The sequence below is a fragment of the Balaenoptera borealis genome (genome assembly GCF_965194805.1).
Source record: "Balaenoptera borealis genome assembly, chromosome: 10".
NCBI lineage: Eukaryota > Metazoa > Chordata > Mammalia > Artiodactyla > Balaenopteridae > Balaenoptera > Balaenoptera borealis.
In genome coordinates, this window is record NC_138874.1 from 86,772,993 (window position 1) to 86,795,015 (window position 22,023).

The following is a 22,023-nucleotide window of genomic DNA, read 5'->3' on the forward strand; positions in this document are numbered from 1 at the left end:
AAGTGAGAGCCTGACATGACTCAGCCATCAGGGCAGACCTCAGCTCTGAAGGCAGGTTGAAAGCCCTGGCCCACACCAGGGGTGCGGTGAAAGTAGCTTGGTAATGGGACCTACAGCAGGAGCAAAGAGCCCCTCTTTGTCTATGATTGAAATATTCAAAGAGATCCCCTATGTGAAGATCCCCCAAATCTTGCTCCTAGATATCAGTGTCATATCTTGTTTGACTTCTGAAAATGATGCCACAAAGATTTCTGGATATAAAATACTTTCTTGATTTCATGACAGGGATATAGGGAAGGTATGATGATGTGATGACTTGATATGAACCTAGGTGATGCTTAACCATGTTACTCACTTAATTTTGTCAGAGTTGATCAAGGCCATCTACGGTTATCTATTCAATGGAATTCTATTATTAATTCTTTTTATTTAATTATTTACTCCTAAATGTATGTTTTTGAAAATTAAGGGATTTTTATTTGCATGACTCACATACTCTGTCTCCTTCTCTCTTTCAACATATGTAGATTTTAAGTTAGACAACTAAAGTCATCCAAAATAAATTGGTGATTTTTTTTGTGAAGAGACTCATATAAAATTTCTGATATGATATAAAAGTATACATTTTTATATTTAGTAATATATCTGTTTCAATACCTACATTCAGATTGTTTGTAACTTTTATATATCATATTTCAGAAATGTATCATAATCAATCACACTGCCACAGACTTCTATTTGTATCTTTACTTTTCTTTCTTTTTTTTCTTAAATATCATCCAGAAAACAGCATGACTACTCCACATCACCTTAGGTAGTACTTCTTTCTGAATGGTGGAAAAAAATGTGGCTGAAGACCACATGGCTTGATGTCTCTAGACTTTGCCCTACACTGTGAATTCTCAACAGTTGAAATATCATAGTCCAATATTTCAGAACATTTTCCATAGGAGAGGAGAGACTTGAATTGTAGTTCTTTTTCAGTAGTCTTTCATTGAGAATTTCAATGAAGGGCTATAGAAAAATCATATTTTATAATATTAAGCCTTAAATGAGTTCCTCTGTGTTCAATGAAAGTTCATTGTCACACAGTTTCAGCTTGAACTTGAACTGGGTGGCATAGATCAGAAAGGCTTCACAGCAAGATTCTAGTACCTTTCATTTATCTGCATGTTAATCATTGAGGACAAGCATGTATACTTATTTTTCTTTTTGGTATTCAACAGAGATCAGTAAATGATAGTTACCACAAACACTTTTCACTTGGTGATAATTTACAAAACTTTGCTGAGGGCCGAGATGAAGATTTTATGGAAGAAGTCATTTTCCTAGATTTACTTGAAGTAAAGGCTGCTGATTATGAAGATGATCAGGAACAAGTAAAAAAACAACAGGCAAATATTTTTGTTCCAAGCAATTCTCCGGGTAAAGTTTTTACAAGAAAATATTCAAGTCATTAATGAATCATATTGTAGGATAATAGCTTCTTTGTATGCTGGATAGATAAAAAGTACTGATTTAAAATTATAGAAATTTTTCTATATTTGTTCTTCATGCTTTCTCTGAGTTAAAGGGAATTGGTTTAAAGAGCTCATTCATTGTGTGTGTGTGTGTGTGTGTGTGTGTGTCTGTGTGTGTCTGTGTATAGACTTTCTGCTAGGCTTTAGTGGTAGAGTATATGATAGTTCCCTTTTGCTTCTTGTTTGGTCAATACCAGTTTAATATTTTGGACTTTAAAGTAATATCTAGGTTTTGTTATTAAGTGATCAACCAACTTAAACTGCCAAAAGATATGATGCCACGCATTTTAGAAGAAGAAGGATTCTATGTTCACAGAAAGCCAGAAATATATAAAAAGACCTGCAACAAAATGGAAAACCGCCTGCTTAAACTAGAAGAGGCAAGTTCACTAGCTAACAAGGGAAACCACTCACTGATGGTGTGTTACATTTGTTTTTAGTGTAATATTTACTTACTATATTCTTAAATATTTTTGATAGGGGAAGTGTTGGTTTGAAGAAAGTGGAGAAATAATGTCATTACCTTCACCTGTTAGACGGTCATGGAATTTCAGACTAAACATAAGTAAGGAACCTTTAAATCCAGCACTGAAGACCATATACAGGAAGGTAACCAACAACAGTTTATTTATGATTATGGTTAGAATTCTTATAATATCAATTATAACTTATATACTTATTTTTGTGGTGTTAATTCACCTTTTAAAGATATTAGTAAGTCTAGTAAAGGTAAAACTATGATGAAATATTAATATCCATTAAAATTATGTTTTCAAGGAATATTTAATGATATGGAGAAGTGCTCAGAATAAAAGTTAAAGTTAAAAAAAACAATGCAAAATTTCATATGATCCTGATTTTATAAAAATAGATAACGAATGAATGAATGAATTTATCAATGAATAAATAAGTACATACATATATGTGTATATAGATAAAAAGACTAGAAAATATATCATAGTTAATAACTATCTCTGGATAGTAGGACATAGGATTATTTTTATTTTCTTTGTTATACTCTTTTCTATTTTCTAAATTTCAGAAATGAATATATGTTATACTTATAATTAAACTAATTTATGTGTATTCCAAAAGACATTATGAAAATTAGCAGTCCATTAACCTAATGAGAAGAAATGCTTAGACAGAAATAGTTATGTTAAAAATTTGGCTTGAAAAAATTTAAATAAGAATTTTGTACAAAAACCTAATTGCTCAATCACTTGCATTAACCATTCCATATATAGGAAATATGGCTGTAGGTAGATACAAAGTGGAAATGATACTTCCTAAAAATACAGTTGACCCTTGAACAATGCAGCGGTGGGGCACCAACTCCATGCAGTCAAAAATCTGCGTACTGCTCTCTCTGCCTCAAAAATAAAGAAATTAATAAATTACTCATCCAAGGGCAGGAAGCTGAGACAGTTTGGGTAGACTCAGGACTCAAACGCTAGTTCTTTTGATTCCACACATTGTGATCTCTAATCGAACACCAACTTTTCCCCACACTTAGTTAATTTAAAGATCTGTAAAATGAAAATATAGATACTGTATTTATTGAATAAATCTGTGTATAAGTGGACAAGCTCAGTTCAAACCCATGTTGTTTAAAGGTCAACTGTACTTACAGGACTTCATTCTCTATTCCCTCTGTTGCTTTAAACCTGTGAGTTACTTCTCCTCTTCTAGTAATTATATGCCTTCTGTAGTTAATGCTTTTTCTTTACAGTTGCCATTCTGTGTTTCTTGCATATTCCAGTAGCTGCAACATTTTAACAGCAAGAGCACTTAGTTCCTTATAAGGCTGTTACTTCTCAGCCTCCATAGGAAATGAGATTTCTCCCTAAACTGAAGAGATTTATACTTTTGGAGGTCTCTTTCTCTTTCTGTAACATGTGAGGATCTTCTTTCTTTATGATATATGCTCTCTTTCTTCTCCACAGTTTCTATTTCTTTCCCAGAGAGACTAGAAAATTAAAAAAAAAGTCTTCCTTATGTTGTAATATGTTTTTTATATCTTTATACCACTCATAAATTTCTTTCAGGATTTTCTAAAAATACACCAAAACTTTTTGCTGCTAAGAAAATCTTTTACCATTTTACCATGCAAAATGCATTGAAGCTTTAATTAATTGTCCTACTTTTAAAATTAAAGACATATACAAAGATTTTTATCATGAATGAGTGTTGACATTCATCAAATGCTTTCTCTAAGCCTATTAAGTATTGTAATAGTATTTTCTTAACTTCTAATGTGGTGAATTACACTGATTTTCAAATATTTCTGAAATAAATCCCATTTGTGATGCATTTTCTTTTTATGTATTACTGAATTTGATTTTCTAATATTTTGTTCAGGATTTTTGCATACATGTTCCTGAGATAACTTTTTCTTTGATTTTTCTTCCTTGTAATGTTCTTGTCAGATTTCCATCTAGGTTACACTGGCTTCAACACAATTTGGGGAGTGTTCCCTCTTTTTCTCTTCTCTGGGAGAATTGTATAAGATTGGTGTTATTTCTTTCTTAAATGTTTGGGAGAATTCACTGCTGAATCCATCTTGGCCTGGAAATTTATTTGTGGGAATGTTTTCTATTATAAACATTTTTTAAAAAATAAAAGACTGTCCAATGGAAGCACATCCTGTGTTTGTGGATTGGAAGACTTAGTATTGTTAAAATGTCCATACTACCCAAAGCAATATACAAATTCAATGCAATCCCTATCAAAATCCCAATGGTATTTTTCACAGAAATAGAAAAACAGTTCTCAAATTCATATGGAACTTCTAAGGACCCTGAATAGCCAAAACAATCTTGATAGAGAAGAGCAAAACTGGAAGAGTGACATCATCATTATGTCAGAATAAGACTTTTCTACCATCTTTCTCTCCAGAGAACACTGATTTTGACAATCACCCATGGACAAGACTGCCATTATGGAATTCTGAGAGTCCAGTGGAGAAGTTCCAGCACACCATTGAAGTAAATGGTCTAGAATTCTGGGTTGGTTATTATTCTTCTTTTAGCACTTTGAAGATAACTTTCCACTTATTTCTGAATCTCATTGTTTCTACTGAAAAGTCAGCTTAAAGTCTTACTGTGGTTTTCAGTTTTTCTCTTTGTCTTTGGTTTTCTACTATAATATGTTAAGGTGTAATTTCCATTGTAATATGTTAAGGTATGCTTTTTCTTTATATTGATCCTGCTTTGGGCTATTAGGGCTTCCTTAATATATGCCTCCATGTTATCCATCCATTTTGGAAAATCCTCTGCCATTATCTTAGCAAATACTGCTTCTGCCCTAATCTCTTTATCTTTGTGTTCTGGAACTTCAAGTATACATATCCATTTTATCTTCTGCTTTTGCATTGTTTTTATCCCTTTTTCCCTCTGGTTTAGTCTGAATATTTTCTGTTGCCCTGTCTTCTAGTTCACTTAGCTAACTTTCTACTGTGTTTAATCTCCTGTTAAATCCATCTAACGAATTATTTCCCCTTCTTCATTTATTTTTTACTTGAAAAGATTTCTCTTTTTTTTACCTTAAGGAAAAAGCATTCTGTGATCTTTGTTTTTGTGTTCCTTCTAATTTAGGCTTAATATCTAAATACTTTTAAAATTTTAAATTATTTCTATTACTCTATTGTTACCTCATTTCTGAGTTTTCCAAATTCTGGTTTGTGTTCTTTAATGTCATAAAATTTTCTTAATGTCTTTTGGCTTGTTTTGTAAACCACATTTCTATTTTTATGTTTTTGAATGTCTTTCTGGTATGCTTTGATTGTGGGGATATTATATTACTGTTTATTCATTTTTATTATAGAACCTTTGTATAGATTTAATCTTGAGCCTTTTCTGCTGTTCATTCTTATATTAAATCAGTTTCCCTGAAATTTTAGGAAAAAAGCTTGTTTCAGATAACTTTTCTGATGTCACAGAATTCTGTTGTTTTTGTGTAGTGTTAAACAATATAGTGGCTGTATTCTCCTTCCCAGATTTTTTTCTGTACCTTCTATTAATCTCTGTGCTGTCCCTGACCATCTCAAGTTTTATTCCACTTCCAGTAGTTTCTCTTTAGTGTGAAGCCTTGTCATAAAACTTTCTAGGGAGTAGGCTTCCCTAGCTGCTTCAGAATTCCTTGCTGTAACCCATAACTGGAGTAGACAAAACCTCTAACAGTTTTAGCTGCTGGCTTTTTTTTTTTTTTGGCTGCATTGGGTCTTTGTTGCTGTTTGCGGGCTTTCTCTAGTTGCAGCGAGTGGGGGCTACTCTTCGTTGCGATGCACGGGCTTCTCATTGCGGTGGCTTCTCTTGTTGCGGAGCACGGGCTCTAGGCGTGTGGGCTTCAGTAGTGGCGCATGGGCTTAGTTGCTCTGTGGCATTTGGGATCTTCCCGGACCAGGGCTTGAACCCTTGTCCTCTGAATTGGCAGGCGGATTCTTAACCACTGTGCCACCAGGGAAGTCCCCTTTTACTCTATTTTTTTTTTTTTAATTTTTTTATTTATTATTTATTTTTTTATTTTTGGCTGTGTTGGGTCTTCGTTTCTGTGCGAGGGCTTTCTCCAGTTGCGGCGAGTGGGGGCCACTCTTCATTGAGGTGCGCGGGCCTCTCACTATCGTGGCCTCTCTTGTTGCGGAGCAGAGGCTCCAGACGCTCAGGCTCAGTAGTTGTGGCTTACGGGCCCAGTTGCTCCGCGGCATGTGGGATCTTCCCAGACCAGGGCTCGAACCCGTGTCCCCTGCATTGGCAGGCAGATTCTCAACCACTGCGCCACCAGGGAAGCCCTACTCTATTTTTATAACACATTAATAATAGCTACTTTAAAGTCCATATCTGGTAAGTCCAATATCTGGGTCCCTGAAAATCTGTTTTTATTATTTGTTCTTCTCTCTTGATTTTGCACTTTTAGTCCTGTCTTTTATTATAGTTGGTATTTTTAAAATTATATTCCATATATTATATATGAAAAGTTGTAGAAACTCTAGATCATATCTTCTTCCAGAAAAGTTCCTTCCTCTACTTTTAGGCATATTGAGTGGGGATAATCATCTTAATCCAATCAGGGACTTAACTGATTTCAGACTGGGTTGCAGTTTTGTTAAGGCTCAATCTGTATCTAAGTCTTCTGTTTACCTAATCTCTTCCCTGCTTGACTGTAACCAGGGTAAGGTTTTCTTTTTGTTTTGTTTTTTTAAATCACTAGCACATATCCAAATGCCTAGCATATAGCAGACACTCAATGAATACTTATATTATTTGTAATGGAACTCATCACTTCAGTAGATGTAAGCTTTTAGGGTCCTGTATAATTTAGAAGAGAAAGACACCAGTTGACTGGCATAATCTTAGAAAATCCTATTTTCTGCATGGTGCCTATCACACCCTGAGAGCCTGGCAATGTCTCTGCCTCATCGTAATTCATAGTATAACACATTTACCAAGATTTTATAAATGACCCCCTCACCCCCACCCAACAGTGCAATATCTTTCTGTTTTTCCCCAGTTTGGTTACTATAAAATCCATCTCCATTAAAAAATTAAAAAATAAAAGGATAAAAGAGCAAGGAAGGGAAATCCCATATTTATTTTATCTTGTTTTTTGCTGTTACATGACATAACTTTTGCACATTATGGTGACAGTGTGTTTTATTTAAATTTTGCTCAAGATATAGCACAGATCTTTTAACATAGTTATCAGAGACCATTGCTCTTGGAGAAGGAGATCCTTGAAACAATGGCAGTTTGCTGAATGAATGAATGAGTGCATGAATAACTGAATGAACAAAGCGATGATAAGTAAATGCAGAAAATATAATTTTTGGATAAACATTAACCACTATCCAGATTAACCTTTGTAACCATCTGGAATCCCAAGTTGGAAACCATTGGGCTGAACAAGTAATTTTTCCTCAACTGCGTCTGTTCTAGCTTCATCCAAGCTAATTTCAGTATTTCATGGATTCTTAGAGTTGGGAATAAACGTAAATGTCACTTCACCAAGCATATAAACTGAGTATTAAAATTCATTCTGTAGCAGCATCCTTAACAGGTAATGTTCTCAAATTAGTGTCACACAAATGCCTCTGCCTGCCTTTCCCTTCTGTCTTCTCTACATTTTTTACTCTGCTCAGCCAGCCATGGAGGCCAGGTTCATTTGGGGTTTCTCACTGGAATAAAAATAACATAAGGGCCATTGAAGCAGAGATAATAGCTCCCTGAGTATCAGAATCCTCTCTTTGCTGTTGCCTCGGCCAGGTACTTTAATACTCTGTCATACCTCCATTACCCCAGGTCTTATTTGCTTGTTTTTTGTTGACTAGTTTTGCCTAATTATTTACTATATGCCCTTTACTCCTTCTTCTGGCATTCCTCTTATACATTTATCTGGATTTTATACATGTGCATGAAAAAGTTACGTTTACGCTACCCTGTAGTTTATTAAGTATTCAATAGCATTATGTCTAAAAAAAACCCCAATGTACATACCTGAATTAAAAAATACTCATTTGCTAAAAAATGCTGTCATCTGAGCTTTCAGGGAGTCATAACCTTTTTGCAGTAGTAGCATCAAAGGTCACTGACCACAGATCACCATTACAAATATAATAATGAGAAAGTTTGAAATATTGCAAGAAGTACCAAAATATGACACAGAGACGGGAATTGAGCAAATGCTGTTGGACAAATGGCGCTGACAGACTTGCTCAACAAAGGGTTGCCATGAATCAATTTTTACAAATTAAAGAATTTGTAAAAAAAACCGCAACATCTGAGAAGTACAATAAAGCAAGGTACAATGAAATGAAGTATGCCCGGATCTAAAACTATATGGCCACTATATTTCCAGAATCACCCATCTAATGAATTCTTAATTTCAGATATTTTCAGTATATTTTTAGCTTTAAAGTGTTCATTTGACATTTGATTCTTCTGTATATATTCCAGTTTTCTTGTGGAATGCTCCATGTTTTCATCTTCTCATCTTTTCATGTATTTTATCTTTTACTCTTTTTAAAACACATTAATAATAGCTACTTTAAAGTCCATATCTGATCAAACTCCAATATCTGGGTCTCTGAAAATCTGTTTTTTTAACTTGTTATGCCATGTAACAGCATGGATGTTTTTGTACTTTCATCTGGTTTTTGATTCATTGTTGCCTAGATTTTTGTTCTTATGGTCTAACACACTTACCTAGTTCTAGAAGTTCACATAATTCCTTCAGTCAACTGCTGCTTTTAACCAGTGTCATGGAGCTTACTATCTCCTAAGAGAACTCATTTCAGTATTAGGCAGTTCCAATTGTTTATTGTTTTCTGTGTGAATTAAAATCTGCCTCCTGGATCACTATTGCTCTTTTGACTTTGGCCATAAAGAACTCATAAACTACTTCACTTATGTGACAGCTCTTCAAATATTTGAAGCCTACTTCCACCTTTAGCTTTTGCTTTCCAGTCTAAACTTGCTTCCTTTGACTATTGTTGGATATTCCGCCATCTCAGTTACCCTTCTCTAGCATCTGAGCACGACAATCAGTAGGTATTGAATAGGACAGGACCAAGGGCAGAGGCTTTTGTTATTCCAGTAGAAACCCAAAGCAAGTAAGCAACATGGCTATTCATCCAGTACTGAATCTGCTTAATAAGACAGGCATCTCTAGCTTAGCAACTTGAATTTCCAAAATTATTCAGTTATAATTTGGTTGTTTAAAATGGAAACTATTTATTTCCTTTGTGGTTTTGCCTGGTTAATGAACAATTTACTACCGATTACTAAATTTTATAGGTGGAATTCAGTGCAGGTTTCCCTCTCTGAGTTGGCCTTTACGTTGAGAATAGAGACTTACAAGATAAGGATAAAACAAAAACAAGCTTTATGACTATTTTCTTGCCTCCCCTCAACCCAAAGAGGAAAAAGGAGGAGATTCCTAGCTCAGGAGAGAGGAGGGAGGGAGAGATGTAGGCATCATCCTGGTGACCTACAGTCCCTGAGAAGCACTGGATATGCCACATCAGATCAGGGGTGGAACAGCAGTTTTTTCAGTGTAATAACAGGTGTAATAGCAATGACACAGACTGGAGGGTATGTTCTACTACTACAGATTGATCCAGAAAGAGCTCATGCTGGTTTTTTTAGGTGGTTGCAGTCATGGCTTATATCAGGAGTGGCTAGCCATTCATGAATTAAGCTGTACGTGCTAAGTAACCCACTAACCTTCTCAAATTGTATCACTAAAAACTAATCACATGACTATTCAAACATAAGTACTTAAATTCAAAGTAGTGTACTAAAACACTGTTGAATCATTTTTAATACAATGTAAGGCCTACGGATTTCAGCTAATTTAGGGACAATCTGGTTTACAAATGGAGACAGTCTCATGTATAAAGAAAGATGATCTCCTTATAAGGTAACATTTGCTTAGAGAGTCCAGGCCCCTCCTGGGAATTTTCCAGGGAATTACCAACATATTCACTTAGGAACAATGTTTTAATAAGGGTTTGTCATTTAACTCTGGCCACAGATGACTGTTAGAACATCCCATAGCGAACTATTGACCCACCAGTTCTAAACACCATTTTTCATAGTGCTCCTATAGGAAATTATTTAGTGGCTTATAACTTGAAAGTTCAACCTCTACCAGAACACAATAGTAAGGTAGATGGCAGTAATTTATAGCCAGATGATTAAAATGCTGCAATATAAATATATTTTATGAAATCAAGGGCTATAATCGATTTTGAGGAAGAAGGAGCAAATAATTTTTTTTTGCTTTTCTGTATCTCTTAATTTTCATACAGTTAACATATTACTTTTTTAAGAAGTTACTTGTCATTTCAAAAGAAATAGAATAAAATTAATATCCTGTAAATATTTTTCTTTAAAAGGCAGTGAAATCTGATCTAGAAAGCTCTATTAGGAACAAAATGGAAGGTCAAAGGGAGAGGTACCAATTAGATCTCAACATTGTGGGCTTGCAATTCAGTCATCATCCTCTCTTCAATCAAGAACAAGTATTATGTGCTAGGCTGCTCCAACTTTATGAGTGTTTTCAGGACAGGCAGCAACAGAATTTATCTCAGCTGCTTTATGAGAAGGTGAGAATGGTTTTCATTATATTTACAGAGCTGAACTTTTAATATTGAAAGAGAAAAGTGACTTCTTAGTACAGAGCAAGCTATCATTGAATATTTTCCCTTAGCACTTTGAATATTTAATCAAATAAAAGAATGGTTGATTTCAGTTTTCCTGAAAAGAAACTATAGGAATTAACTGGCCAGGGAGGCAGCCTCAAACATATCCTGCAGGATATTTAGCATCTATAAATGTTTGCTAATCAATGGTATTCTTGGTCCTATGACTCAAGAAGAATATTTGAAATCATTACTATTTAAAAGAGCCAAATGGCTGTTTTCAATCTTGTAAGAGTGTATTTTTGATAAAAATATTAGTGACCTTGAATCTCTCATCAAATATGAAGAGTGTTAGTCTGAGAATGATTAATCCAAGTAGTCATCTAATGACGTCATAAAGGGTACATAAAATCTGAAGAGAAATCGAAGGAGTACCCACTGATTATTTTTATGAATTTGCACCTCTCATCTAGACTCTGTGCTGAGTTTTTGATACATGAGCATTTTGTTAACTAGTGTTCTCTCTGAAAAGATATTTTGATAGGTCTCATTCAGCTACTTAATACAGTTAAAAATAAATATTTAGTGAGGTATTTAGTTAAATATTCAAACCTAATAGAGTCACCAAGATATTCCAATAAGCTGGAAATTAATTGTACCTTAATATATCTGCTTTTTAAAATACAAGTGCAAAAACTACAGGACTTAATCCATTTGATTGAATTTTCACGTAGCAATTGTGTGGGAGAACTTAACAGATGAAAACCATGAATTAATAAGGTCAGAATATTTCCTAAAACAAATATTGAATATTCTAACTTTTAGTTTCATATGACCATTGTTTTTATAAATGAAGGAATCAACTCTGAAATTAAGATGTAGGTCATTGAAAAAGTGACTTGATTTATAGATTTCTACTTAATAGACTGTTTTCCAATAGTATTGTGTAATTTTTGAAGTCTGATCTAGCAATATCAATTATATTTCACTAGAGTACTATCTACTACTGTACATAAAAACTCTACATTTGTTTTTCATGTAGCATGGCTCTCTGTATAAAATAACATTTGGGGATCATTATTTGTAACATGTTTTTTATTATTACTATTATTTTGATTCTTAGGAGCCCAAAGTAATTTCTTAGCTGATTTTTACTTTTCTTCAATTTATTCTTTTATGTGCACATAAACATTTTCTCCAATTTCCTGGTAAATTGTAAAAAGAGTAATTTGGTAGGTCATGTACATGCCCTTCTAAAATGAAAGAGGGGAAGAACAGTAGGGAGGAGGAGAGAAGGCCAAGTGTTACAGAGTGTGTCCATTGGTCTCCTACCAAAATACTGATTTATAATGTATGTATCCTTTTAGTCCGTTGGTGTGAAATATATGGCTTTGCTTGTTCTCAATGGGTTCAAACCAAGTTCAAAGTAGTGGGAAACTCACTGACATCCAAGGAATTCTGAAACTGGAATATGTCCCTTTATATGAGTATGAATCTCACTTAAAGAACAAGGAGAAATGCTGCAGACAGTATTAGAGAGTAGAAAGGATCCTCAGCTTTGCAGCGTTTTGCTATTTTTCCCTCTAGTTTTAAAAAAATTACACAAGTAATACAGGAGTACATTCTCATTGTAAATGATTCAGTGTAGAAGTTTCAAAGTGTGAAAGACCTACTTCAATCTTCACCTCATGGTTTGAACTACAGCTTTAAAGTTCTCTTTTCCATGTATCTGTGTGTATACATATGCCTTGATAGTATTTAACATAAATTGGATCTTCCCATATGTATTATCTGGCAACTTCGTTTTTTAAAATTAATTCTGCATCTTGGAGCTTTTTCCATATCACTATATATAGACCCATAATATACCTGTATTTTAATATGTTTAATCACTCCCCATTCACGACACTTAGGTCATTTCCATCTTTTTATGATTACAAATAATAAAGCAATGAACATCCTTGTACCCATATATTCGAGCACACAAGTGAAAACTTCTTTCACACAAGTGAAATCTAGGCTAGATTCATAGAAGTGAAATATTTTGGTCAAGGGTAAGGGTGCATGAAGTTTAAATTTTATTAGAGAGTAATGAATTGCCTTTCCAAAAAAGGTTTTCAGTTTGAATTTCCACTGACAGTACAGGACAGACACCACTTCCCAGAGTCCTAACCATTTTTCTGTAGCTTTGTGTATCTTTATAAGAGTTTTCATATATATACACATATACGTATATACACATGTACACACATACACACACACACTGGATGTAAGTCCATACAAGATATATGTCTTTTGAATATGTTTTATATATTTTTGTCCCATTCTGTTTCTTGCTTTTTTAACTTCATTTTTCTTATCTCTTGGAAATATTTAAAATTTTATGAAGTCAAATCTGTCAGTTTTTTTCTTTGGGGATTTTAAGTTTTGTTGTTCACTTACTAAGCTTCCTAGATTTGTATCAATCAGCTACCTTTGGTTACAACTCACAGAAAACTCTCTCTCAATTGCTTTAAACAATAGGGAAAAAGTATTACCTTCTGTATCAAAAGTCCGAAGTTAGGGCAGCTCTACAGTTGATTAATCTGGTGGCTCAACAATATCATCAACAACCCTGGCTTTTCTGTCTTTCTAATCTTCATCTTCAGAAAGTTGACTTGGTTAGCTCTTCTCATGGGAACTAACAGAGTGGCTGCTCCAGCTGAAGGCATGCTGGCCAGACACACAATATGCAGCCTAGAGTCTCACTTTGAGAGCCCTCTCCAACCTTTCCCTTACACCACAGCAGATTTCCCCTCATGTCTCATTGCCTAGAATTATATCACATTATCATGCCTAAACCAGTCACTGGCGAGAAGAATGACATTGCTACAAATGGCTAGACTCATCAGGGTTTACATCTAAAATAAATGGAAGAAGATTGAGCAACTGAACAAAATTGGGGCTCTGCCTACCAAGAGAAATGAGTATTCAAGGGCGACCAATAGTGTCTGGCAAACCAAAATTATAAAGATGCCTTTCTAAGGATGCTCAGCATCACTACTCATTAGAGAAATGCAAATCAAAACCACAGCGAGGTATCACCTCACACTGGTCAGAATGGCTATCATCAAAAAAATCTACAAACAATAAATGCTGGAGAGGGTGTGGAGAAAAGGGAACCCTCTTGCACTGTTGGTGGGAATGTAAATTGATACAGCCACTATGGAGAACAGTATGGAGGTTCCTTATAAAACTAGAAATAGAACGACCATATGACCCAGCAGTCCCACTACTGGGCATATACCCTGAGAAAACCATAATTTGAAAAGAGATATGTACCACAATGTTCATTGCAGCACTATTTACAATAGCCAGGACATGGAAGTAACTGAAGTGTCCACTGACAGATGAATGGATACAGAAGATGTGGCACATATATACAATGGAATATTAGCCATAAAAAGAAACAAAATTGAGTTATTTGTAGTGAGGTGGATGGACCTATAGTCTGCCAAACAGAGCGAAGTAAGTCAGAAAGAGAAAAACAAATACTGTATGCTAACACATATATATGGAATCTAAAAAAAAAAAAAATGGTTCTTCTGATGAACCTAGGGGCAGGACAGGAATAATGACGCAGACGTAGAGAATGGACTTGAGGACATGGGGAGGGGGAAGGAGAAGCTGGGACGAAGTGAGAGAGTAACATTGACATATATACACTACCAAATGTAAAATAGATAGCTAGTGGGAAGCAGCCGCATAGCACAGGGAGATCAGCTTGGTGCTTTGTGACCACCTAGAGGGGTGGGATAGGGAGGGTGGGAGGGAGGCTCAAGAGGGAGGGGATATGGGGATATATGTATGCATATAGCTGATTCACTTTGTTATACAGCAGAAACTAACACAGCCTTGTAAAGCAATTATACTCCAATAAAGATGTAAAAAAAGAGTCTATATATTCTCCTAATAATGTGTGTGTGATATGTAATTTCTAACTTTTTATTCTATCTAGAGCTTATATCTGTGTTTTGTGAGGTCAGGCTTCAACTCAATTTCTTTCCCCTAAAAGGTTAGCTTAATATTTCTACTGATTTAAAATTCTGCCTTTATTGTAAACCAGCTTCACATATTTACATAGATTTAAGGACTATCTACTCCACTGACATATTGGTCTGTTTCTGCCCTGTTTTAATTACTATGTTTAATTATTAAATTATGATGTGTAAGGACAAGTGCCTCCTCATTGTTTTTTTCCTAGGATGTATTTGCATATTCTTATAGAGTTGATCTTCCATATGAACCTAAGAATTAGCTTGCCAACTTCTATTTTAAAGATCCTATTACCAAGGCTTCCCTGGTGGCGCGGTGGTTAAGAATCCACCTGCCAATGCAGAGCACACGGGTTCGAGCCCTGGTCCAGGAAGATCCCAAATGCCGCGGAGCAACTAAGCCCGTGCACCACAACTACTGAGCCTGTGTTCTAGAGCCCGTGAGCCACAACTACTGAAGCCCATGCGCCTAGAGCCCATGCTCCGCAACAAGAGAAGCCCACGCATCTCAACGAAGAGTAGCCCCCTCTGAGAAAGCCCGCGTGCAGCAACGAAGACCCAACGCAGTCAAAAAGAAATAAATAAAATAAATAAATTAAAAAAAATAAAGATCCTATTACCAAAAGAATCTAAAAAAAAAAAGTGGATATATGTATAACTGATTCACTTCGCTGTACACCTGAAACTAATACAACATTGTAAATCAACTATACTCCAATAAAAATTTTAAAAAAGATCGTATTACCATTTTTATTGTAATTGCATTGTTATATTAATTTTGAAAGAAATTTTATCTTTATAAAAAATTGGGTTTCCTCATCTAGGAATGTAGTATGTCTTCACATTTGTTGAGGTCTTCTCATGTCTGCCAGTAAAAGTTTATATCAGTTGGCTCTAGTCTTGGAGTTGCCACAAACTGTCCCTAACTGTGATAGACAACTTTTGCACGTTTTAGGGTTTTGTTTCCTCTGGTTTTATTTCTCTGTTGATATTCTTGGTGGATATTTCTGTCTGTTTTATACTTTCCTCCGTATATTTTGCTGATTTTATTTTACTTGTTATCCTATGTTGTTATACACTTATTCTTTTATTGTGAAATATAGATGTGTAGATATAGTTATAAAATACATGTATAGGTATGGTTGTGATGATGGTAGTGGATATGGATAAAGAGAGATAGATATCTTTTCTGTAACCATGGGATTTTACATAGAAGATAAGATAAGATTCCTGTGCTCAATATGCCATCTTGATTGATTGGCATTTCTTTATATTAATTGATAAACTAATTACTTAGAAGTTTCAAGGTATAATGTTTGTTTCTTAGACAAATATTGAGGCTCTTCTCAGTTCTGCCCCAAGGTGCTTATATAAAATATATTTTGGAAGACAAGACAGTAATACACAAAAAGTTATACACTTGTGCTTCTGCTGCTCATACCTAGACCTACAGGTGAATTGGTGTGATGGTAACAAGTGGATGAAATGTACCAAAAAAGCTCTTTTCTTTGTTGTAGCTTAAAGCACTGAAGGATGCTACCAAATTAGCAAATGAAAATTTGGAAACAAGCCAGCTGACCAGAAAATCTTTACAGGATTATTATTGGCAGATAAGGTAGGTTTTAGGCCATTCATGTATTCATCAAGCATTTATTAAGTAATTTCTTTAGACAGGGTATAGTACAATGCTATGGATGATATAAAATAAGAAAATAACAATATCCTTACTCTTTTTCTTAAACTGAAGTATAGTTGATTTACAATATTTTGTTAGTTTCAGGTGTACAGTAAAGTGATTCAGTTGTATTTTTTTCAGATTATATTCCATTATAGGTTATTATAAGATATTGAATATAATTCCCTGTGCTATACAGTAAATCTTTGTTGCTTGTCTATTTTAGGTATAGTAGTTTGTATCTGTTAATCCATTACTTATAATTTGTTCCTGCTTCCCTCCTTCTCCCCTTTGGTAACCATAAATTTCTTTTCTATGTCTGGAGTTTGTTTCTGTTTTGTGTATAGATTCATTTGTATTATTTTTTAGATTCCACATATAAGTGATGTCATATAGTATTTGTCTTTCTCTTTTTGACTTACTTCATAAGTAAAATATTCTCTAAGTCCATATGTTGCTGCAAATTACACTATTCCGTTCTTTTTTATGGCTGAGTAATATTCCAGTGTGTGTGTGTGTGTGGTTGTGTATGTGTATTTTTTTTTTCTTAAGCCAATCATCTGTTGATGGGCCCTTGGGGGTTGTTTCCATGTCTTTGCTATTGTAGATAGTGCTGCTATGAACATTGGGGTGCATGTATCTTTTTGAATTAGAGTTTTCATTTTTTCTGGGTATATACCCAGGAGTGGGATTGCTGAAGATCCTTAGTCTTTAGGCAGTTATAGAAATGGTTCCAACCTTTCGTAAAAACTCATTTTTGTGTAAGAATATTTCATAGAAGTGTCACATGAAAGTAGTTGTAGTTTTACAGTCTATTTTTAAAAAATACATGTTGATTAAAAACTACTCTGAACTTATTAATACCTTTCAATTGGCTTGGATTATATTTATCTCAAGTGTTTGTATATGTTTGAGAATTAGTCCACATACACATATGTGCAAGATATATTATTAATTCAGTCTAAAAACAATACTCAGATAGTATATAGAGTTAAGGACCCCTGTAAAAAAACGTGATCTACAAGCTGGGAATCATTGGCTGATAGACTCATTGGGAAGAGAAGTTAGGAAAGAATAAAATAACTGGAAAATTAATTTCAAGTCAACACATGATTATGTGTCAAGGAATCTCCAAAAGCAGGAAAGCTCTCTGGGAGGTACTCATTGGGTAGAAAGTTAAACTATGCACAAAGATATGACAACTGTGAGAGTGATTTGATAGTTAAAGAATTTCCCTGACTCTCTGCCCATTGACCTGAAATGGCTCTACAAGCTCTTAACCACTAGAGGCAAGTTGTTTTAAATAATTGGTTTCCTAGAATAACCTAGTTAAATGCAAACAATATTACTTGAGGAAGTTGACATATGCCTTGTACAAGTACTGGCACATAGTGAACTCTCAATAAATGTTAGTTGAATGAATGAGTGAATGAACAGAAACCTTCAGTATTTACAAAACAAACTAGTGTTATTTATAAAATTAACTACAACTTAAGGCAAAGAACAGTCATTGGCATAAGGAACACAGAGCAAGTAAGGAAGGATTGAGGAGCAAAGAGAGTGGTAAATATGTGGGTAAGTCTCAATGAACAATCCTGTAGTGATGTAATGATGTCTTACAGTGTATAAAAATACAGAGAGAGTTAAAATATAAAACTTTTAGAATGGAGTAAAGAATGGAGAAGGGTTAATTTAATTAAAGATATTTGCATTGACTAGGAGGAGAATAAAGGTAAAGCTTAATATTAGACTTTGATAAATCAAGGACTTAGATTTTAACTTGTGACCTCTAAAGAAAGAGAATTAAATATATCTTCCAAATCAATTGAAGAGGAAAATAGGGTAATAAGAAAATACTCAAACAATCCAAAAGAAGGCAAAAAAAAAAAAAATAGAGAGAAAAGGGACTGTAGAGACTGATGAGACAAGGAGAAAGCATAAAAGAAAATGGTGGAGTTAAACCTAAATATATCTAAGTGAGTTAAGTGATCCATTTTTATCTAGACTGGATTAAAATAATTGGATTTTTTTCTGGAATTTTTCTTTGTGGCAGTTATGTCTGAATTTTATTTTATTTTATTTTTATTATTTTTGGCTGCATTGGGTCTTCGTCGCTGCGCGTGGGCTTTCTCTAGTTGTGGCAAGCAGGGGCTACTCTTCGTTGCAGTGCGCGGGCTTCTCACTGCGGTGGCTTCTCTTGTTGCGGAGCACGGGCTCTATGTACATGGGCTTCAGTGGTTGTGGCACATGAGCTCAGTAGTTGTGGCGCACGGACTTAGTTGCTCCGTGGCATGTGGGATCATCCTGGACCAGGGCTCGAACCCGTGTCCCCTGCATTGGCAGGCAGATTCTTAACCACTGTGCCACGAGGGAAGCCCAATAATTGGATTTTTAAAAATCCAGTTATATGTTATTTAGGAGAGACTTATCTAGAGCATAGGGATATAGAAAGTTAGAGAATAAAATAATGGAAAAAATATGCCACATAAACACTAACAAAAGAAAGCTGGCATAGCTAAGTTAGTATAAGATAAAATAGATCTTTAAGGCAAAAAGCTTTACTAGAGCTAGAGGACTACATCAGAATATATGGTTTAATTCACACATGTGCATACACACACACACACACACAGACATATACATATATGCATATCATATGGCTTCAAAATATATAAAGCAAAATTTGACAGGAATATAAGGAAAAATAGCAATTCACAAATGTATTGGGCAATTTTAACACATTCCTCTCAGTAATTGATGGAATAAATAAACCAAAAAATCTTATTAAGGATATAGAAGATTTGAACAACATGCTTAATAGACTTGACTTGGTGTATTTGTAGAATATTGTACCTAACAACTGCAAAATACCACTGTCTTCAAGAACACATGGAACATTTACAAAAATTGACCTTACGTTATCTCAACAAATCTCAGAGTCTCAATATATTCAAAGGATTTAAATCATTTAGTGCAGAAACCCAATACAAAAATGCAAAAAATATTGTTAGGAAATCTCCATATGTTTGGAAATTAAGAAATACAGGTCTAAATAATTTGTTAGCCAGAGAAGACATCATATTGATCATTGGAAAATGTTTTGAATTTACTGATAAAAAGCTAATATGTATCAAAATTTGTGAGATACAGCTAAAATAATTCTCAGAGGAAAATTTGATTATTTAAATACATATGTTAGAGAAAAAGAAAGGTTGAAAATTAATGAGCTAAGCATCTTTCTTAGAAAGCTAGGGAAAAGGATAGAAGGAATGAAATAAAGAGAACAGAAATTAATAAGAAAGCTAGGATAGAATCAACAAATCCAGATGTTTGATAAAAAATTGATAAACTCGGGACTTCAGTTTATGAGGTTATCTTATCCTTGAAATTAAAACCTAACAACAATACAAAAAATACTGCAACCCAATTTCATTCATGAAATAGCTAAACAGAATTTTATCAAATAATATAGCTAAACTGTGGTCATTCCAGGAATGCAAGGATGATTTAATATTAGAAAGTCAATCAGCATAATTTGCTTTACTATAGTGTGTTTGCAAAGTCAGGAAACCAGTAATAGTATATTACTTCAACATCCAAATAATCCACTCACTACCCATCAGGCAAAGTACCTCTAAATTTGAAGCAATGGTTCTAATTGTTAATCTGAAAAAATGTATAAGAAATATACTACAGAATGTCCAGAAAATCTGGAAATACATGGATGTTAGCAGAGCAGTTTTGAATAGTGAAAAATCTTTAAGAGGTATGAATCTCTAAATGGAATTTCATTCTCTACAACAAGATGTGGGTAAAATGAAAAAAAAAAGGAAGGGTGGAAGGGCCCAGAAGAGTTAGTACAATACATTCTTCCAGGCCATTTGTAATGACTTGTACTGTAGTTCTAATCCACTAATATATTTTTTAAAATTTATTTATTTTATTTATTTGTTTTTGGCTGCATTGGGTCTTCATTGCTGCGTGCGGGCTTTCTCTAGTTGTGGTGAGCAGGGGCTACTCTTCATTGCGGTGTGCAGACTTATTGCGGTGGCTTCTCTTGTTGCAGAGCACAGGCTCTAGGCACGCAGACTTCAGTAGTTGTGGCACGCAGGCTCAGTAGTTGTGGCTTGCGGGTGCTAGAGCGCAGGCTCAGCAGTTGTGGCGCATGGGCTCAGTAGTTGTGGCTCACGGGCTTAGTTGCTTCGCGGCATATGGGATCTTCCCAGACCAGGGCTCAAACCCATGTCCCCTGCATTAGCAGGCAGATTCTTAACCACTGCACCACCAGGGAAACCCCACTAACATATTTTTAATCTAACATTATTGTAGTAATACAAAACAGCTCTATGATTTAGAAAAGGAAAAGGACTTCTCCCTGCTACACAGTATATTATGGACTTGGAAACAGATGAAATCCCTTCGACAACGCCAAGGGTTTACAAGCACCTCGATAAAATTGCAGTTTCAGAGGTGAGTGGCTGCTCTATTTGTTCTTATAGGTCTCCTGAGGAGCTGCCCACGAATAACTGGGAAGTCACAGTAACTTGGAAAAGAAAATCCAGAAGCTAGTCAACTATTTGACGTAGTCAACAAAGAACTTGTATTTTGAATGTATAAACAATACTTACAACTTAATAAGACAACTCAATTTAAAAATGGGCAAAATATTTGAACAGACACTTCATTAAAGAAGGTATATGGAAGGCAAATGAACACAGGAAACAATGCTCAACGTTATGTTATGTCAATAGGGAAATGTAAACTAAAACTGCAGTGGGATACACTACACACCTATTAGAATGGCTAAAATCCAAAAAAAAAAAAAAAAAAGAATAGAGAGAAGAAAGAAAGAAAAGAAAAAGGCAATAACAAATGCTGGCAAAGCAACAGGAACTCTCACTGATGGCTGGTGGAAATGCAGAATGGCGCAGCTACTTTGGAGACAGTTTGGCACTTTTTGATAAAGTTAAACATAGACCCAGCAATCATACTTCTAGATGGAACATGTAAGTCACAAAAACATATCTAGTGGAGGAGATAGTTACAAATTAAAAACTTTGCTTGTTAATCACTTCTTAAGCTGTTTGTGAACCCACAGTGAAATATTGTGAACCCACAGTGAAATAACTGGTTCTCTCCCACAAGCCGTTGTCCTGGGTCTTTTGTTTTTCAAAACTATAAAAGATTACTATAATTTCAGGCAATTAAGAAAGATGTTTAGCTTTGTTGATTGTTTTTCCTGCTGTAGTAGTTTTTAACAAAAGTGCTTCTGACAGTTTCTAAACCTAACCCTGCATGGACTTTGTTTATCTTAGGCTCCTGAATTCACGTAAACTTGCTGACTTGCCTCTCATCTTTTAAACCGGTCTAACACACTCGTGCATTATGAACCCCTCTTCAGAAAAGGAGAGTCACAGATGCAATAAGCTTGTTCAGAACGGTAGCTCTGGACCAATATTGCCTGCTCACCACCTACTCTTATTCTACTAAACTCCAATCCCACCTGAGGCCCTTTGCATTTGTTCCTTCTGACATTTACCATTCAACTTTCCCAGTGGACTTTGGCTTGGGTTTGCCTCTCCAGATTGCTCCTGTAGACTTCTGAACTAAACCCCACAGTGTCAGTGATGAGTTTGGCCGCAACAGGACTAGCTA

General features: G+C 34.9%; 1 protein-coding gene across 1 annotated transcript in view; it reads left to right on the forward strand.

The window, feature by feature from the left end:
* Positions 1-22,023, forward strand: part of CC2D2B (coiled-coil and C2 domain containing 2B) — a 101,516-nt gene that overhangs the window by 13,255 nt on the left and 66,238 nt on the right. The window contains exons 7-12 of the mRNA XM_082406564.1: positions 1,227-1,425; positions 1,764-1,900; positions 2,001-2,129; positions 10,414-10,623; positions 16,211-16,308; positions 20,698-20,838. Coding sequence (XP_082262690.1) covers positions 1,227-1,425; positions 1,764-1,900; positions 2,001-2,129; positions 10,414-10,623; positions 16,211-16,308; positions 20,698-20,838 — 914 coding nt within the window. The remainder of the gene's footprint in view (positions 1-1,226; positions 1,426-1,763; positions 1,901-2,000; positions 2,130-10,413; positions 10,624-16,210; positions 16,309-20,697; positions 20,839-22,023) is intronic.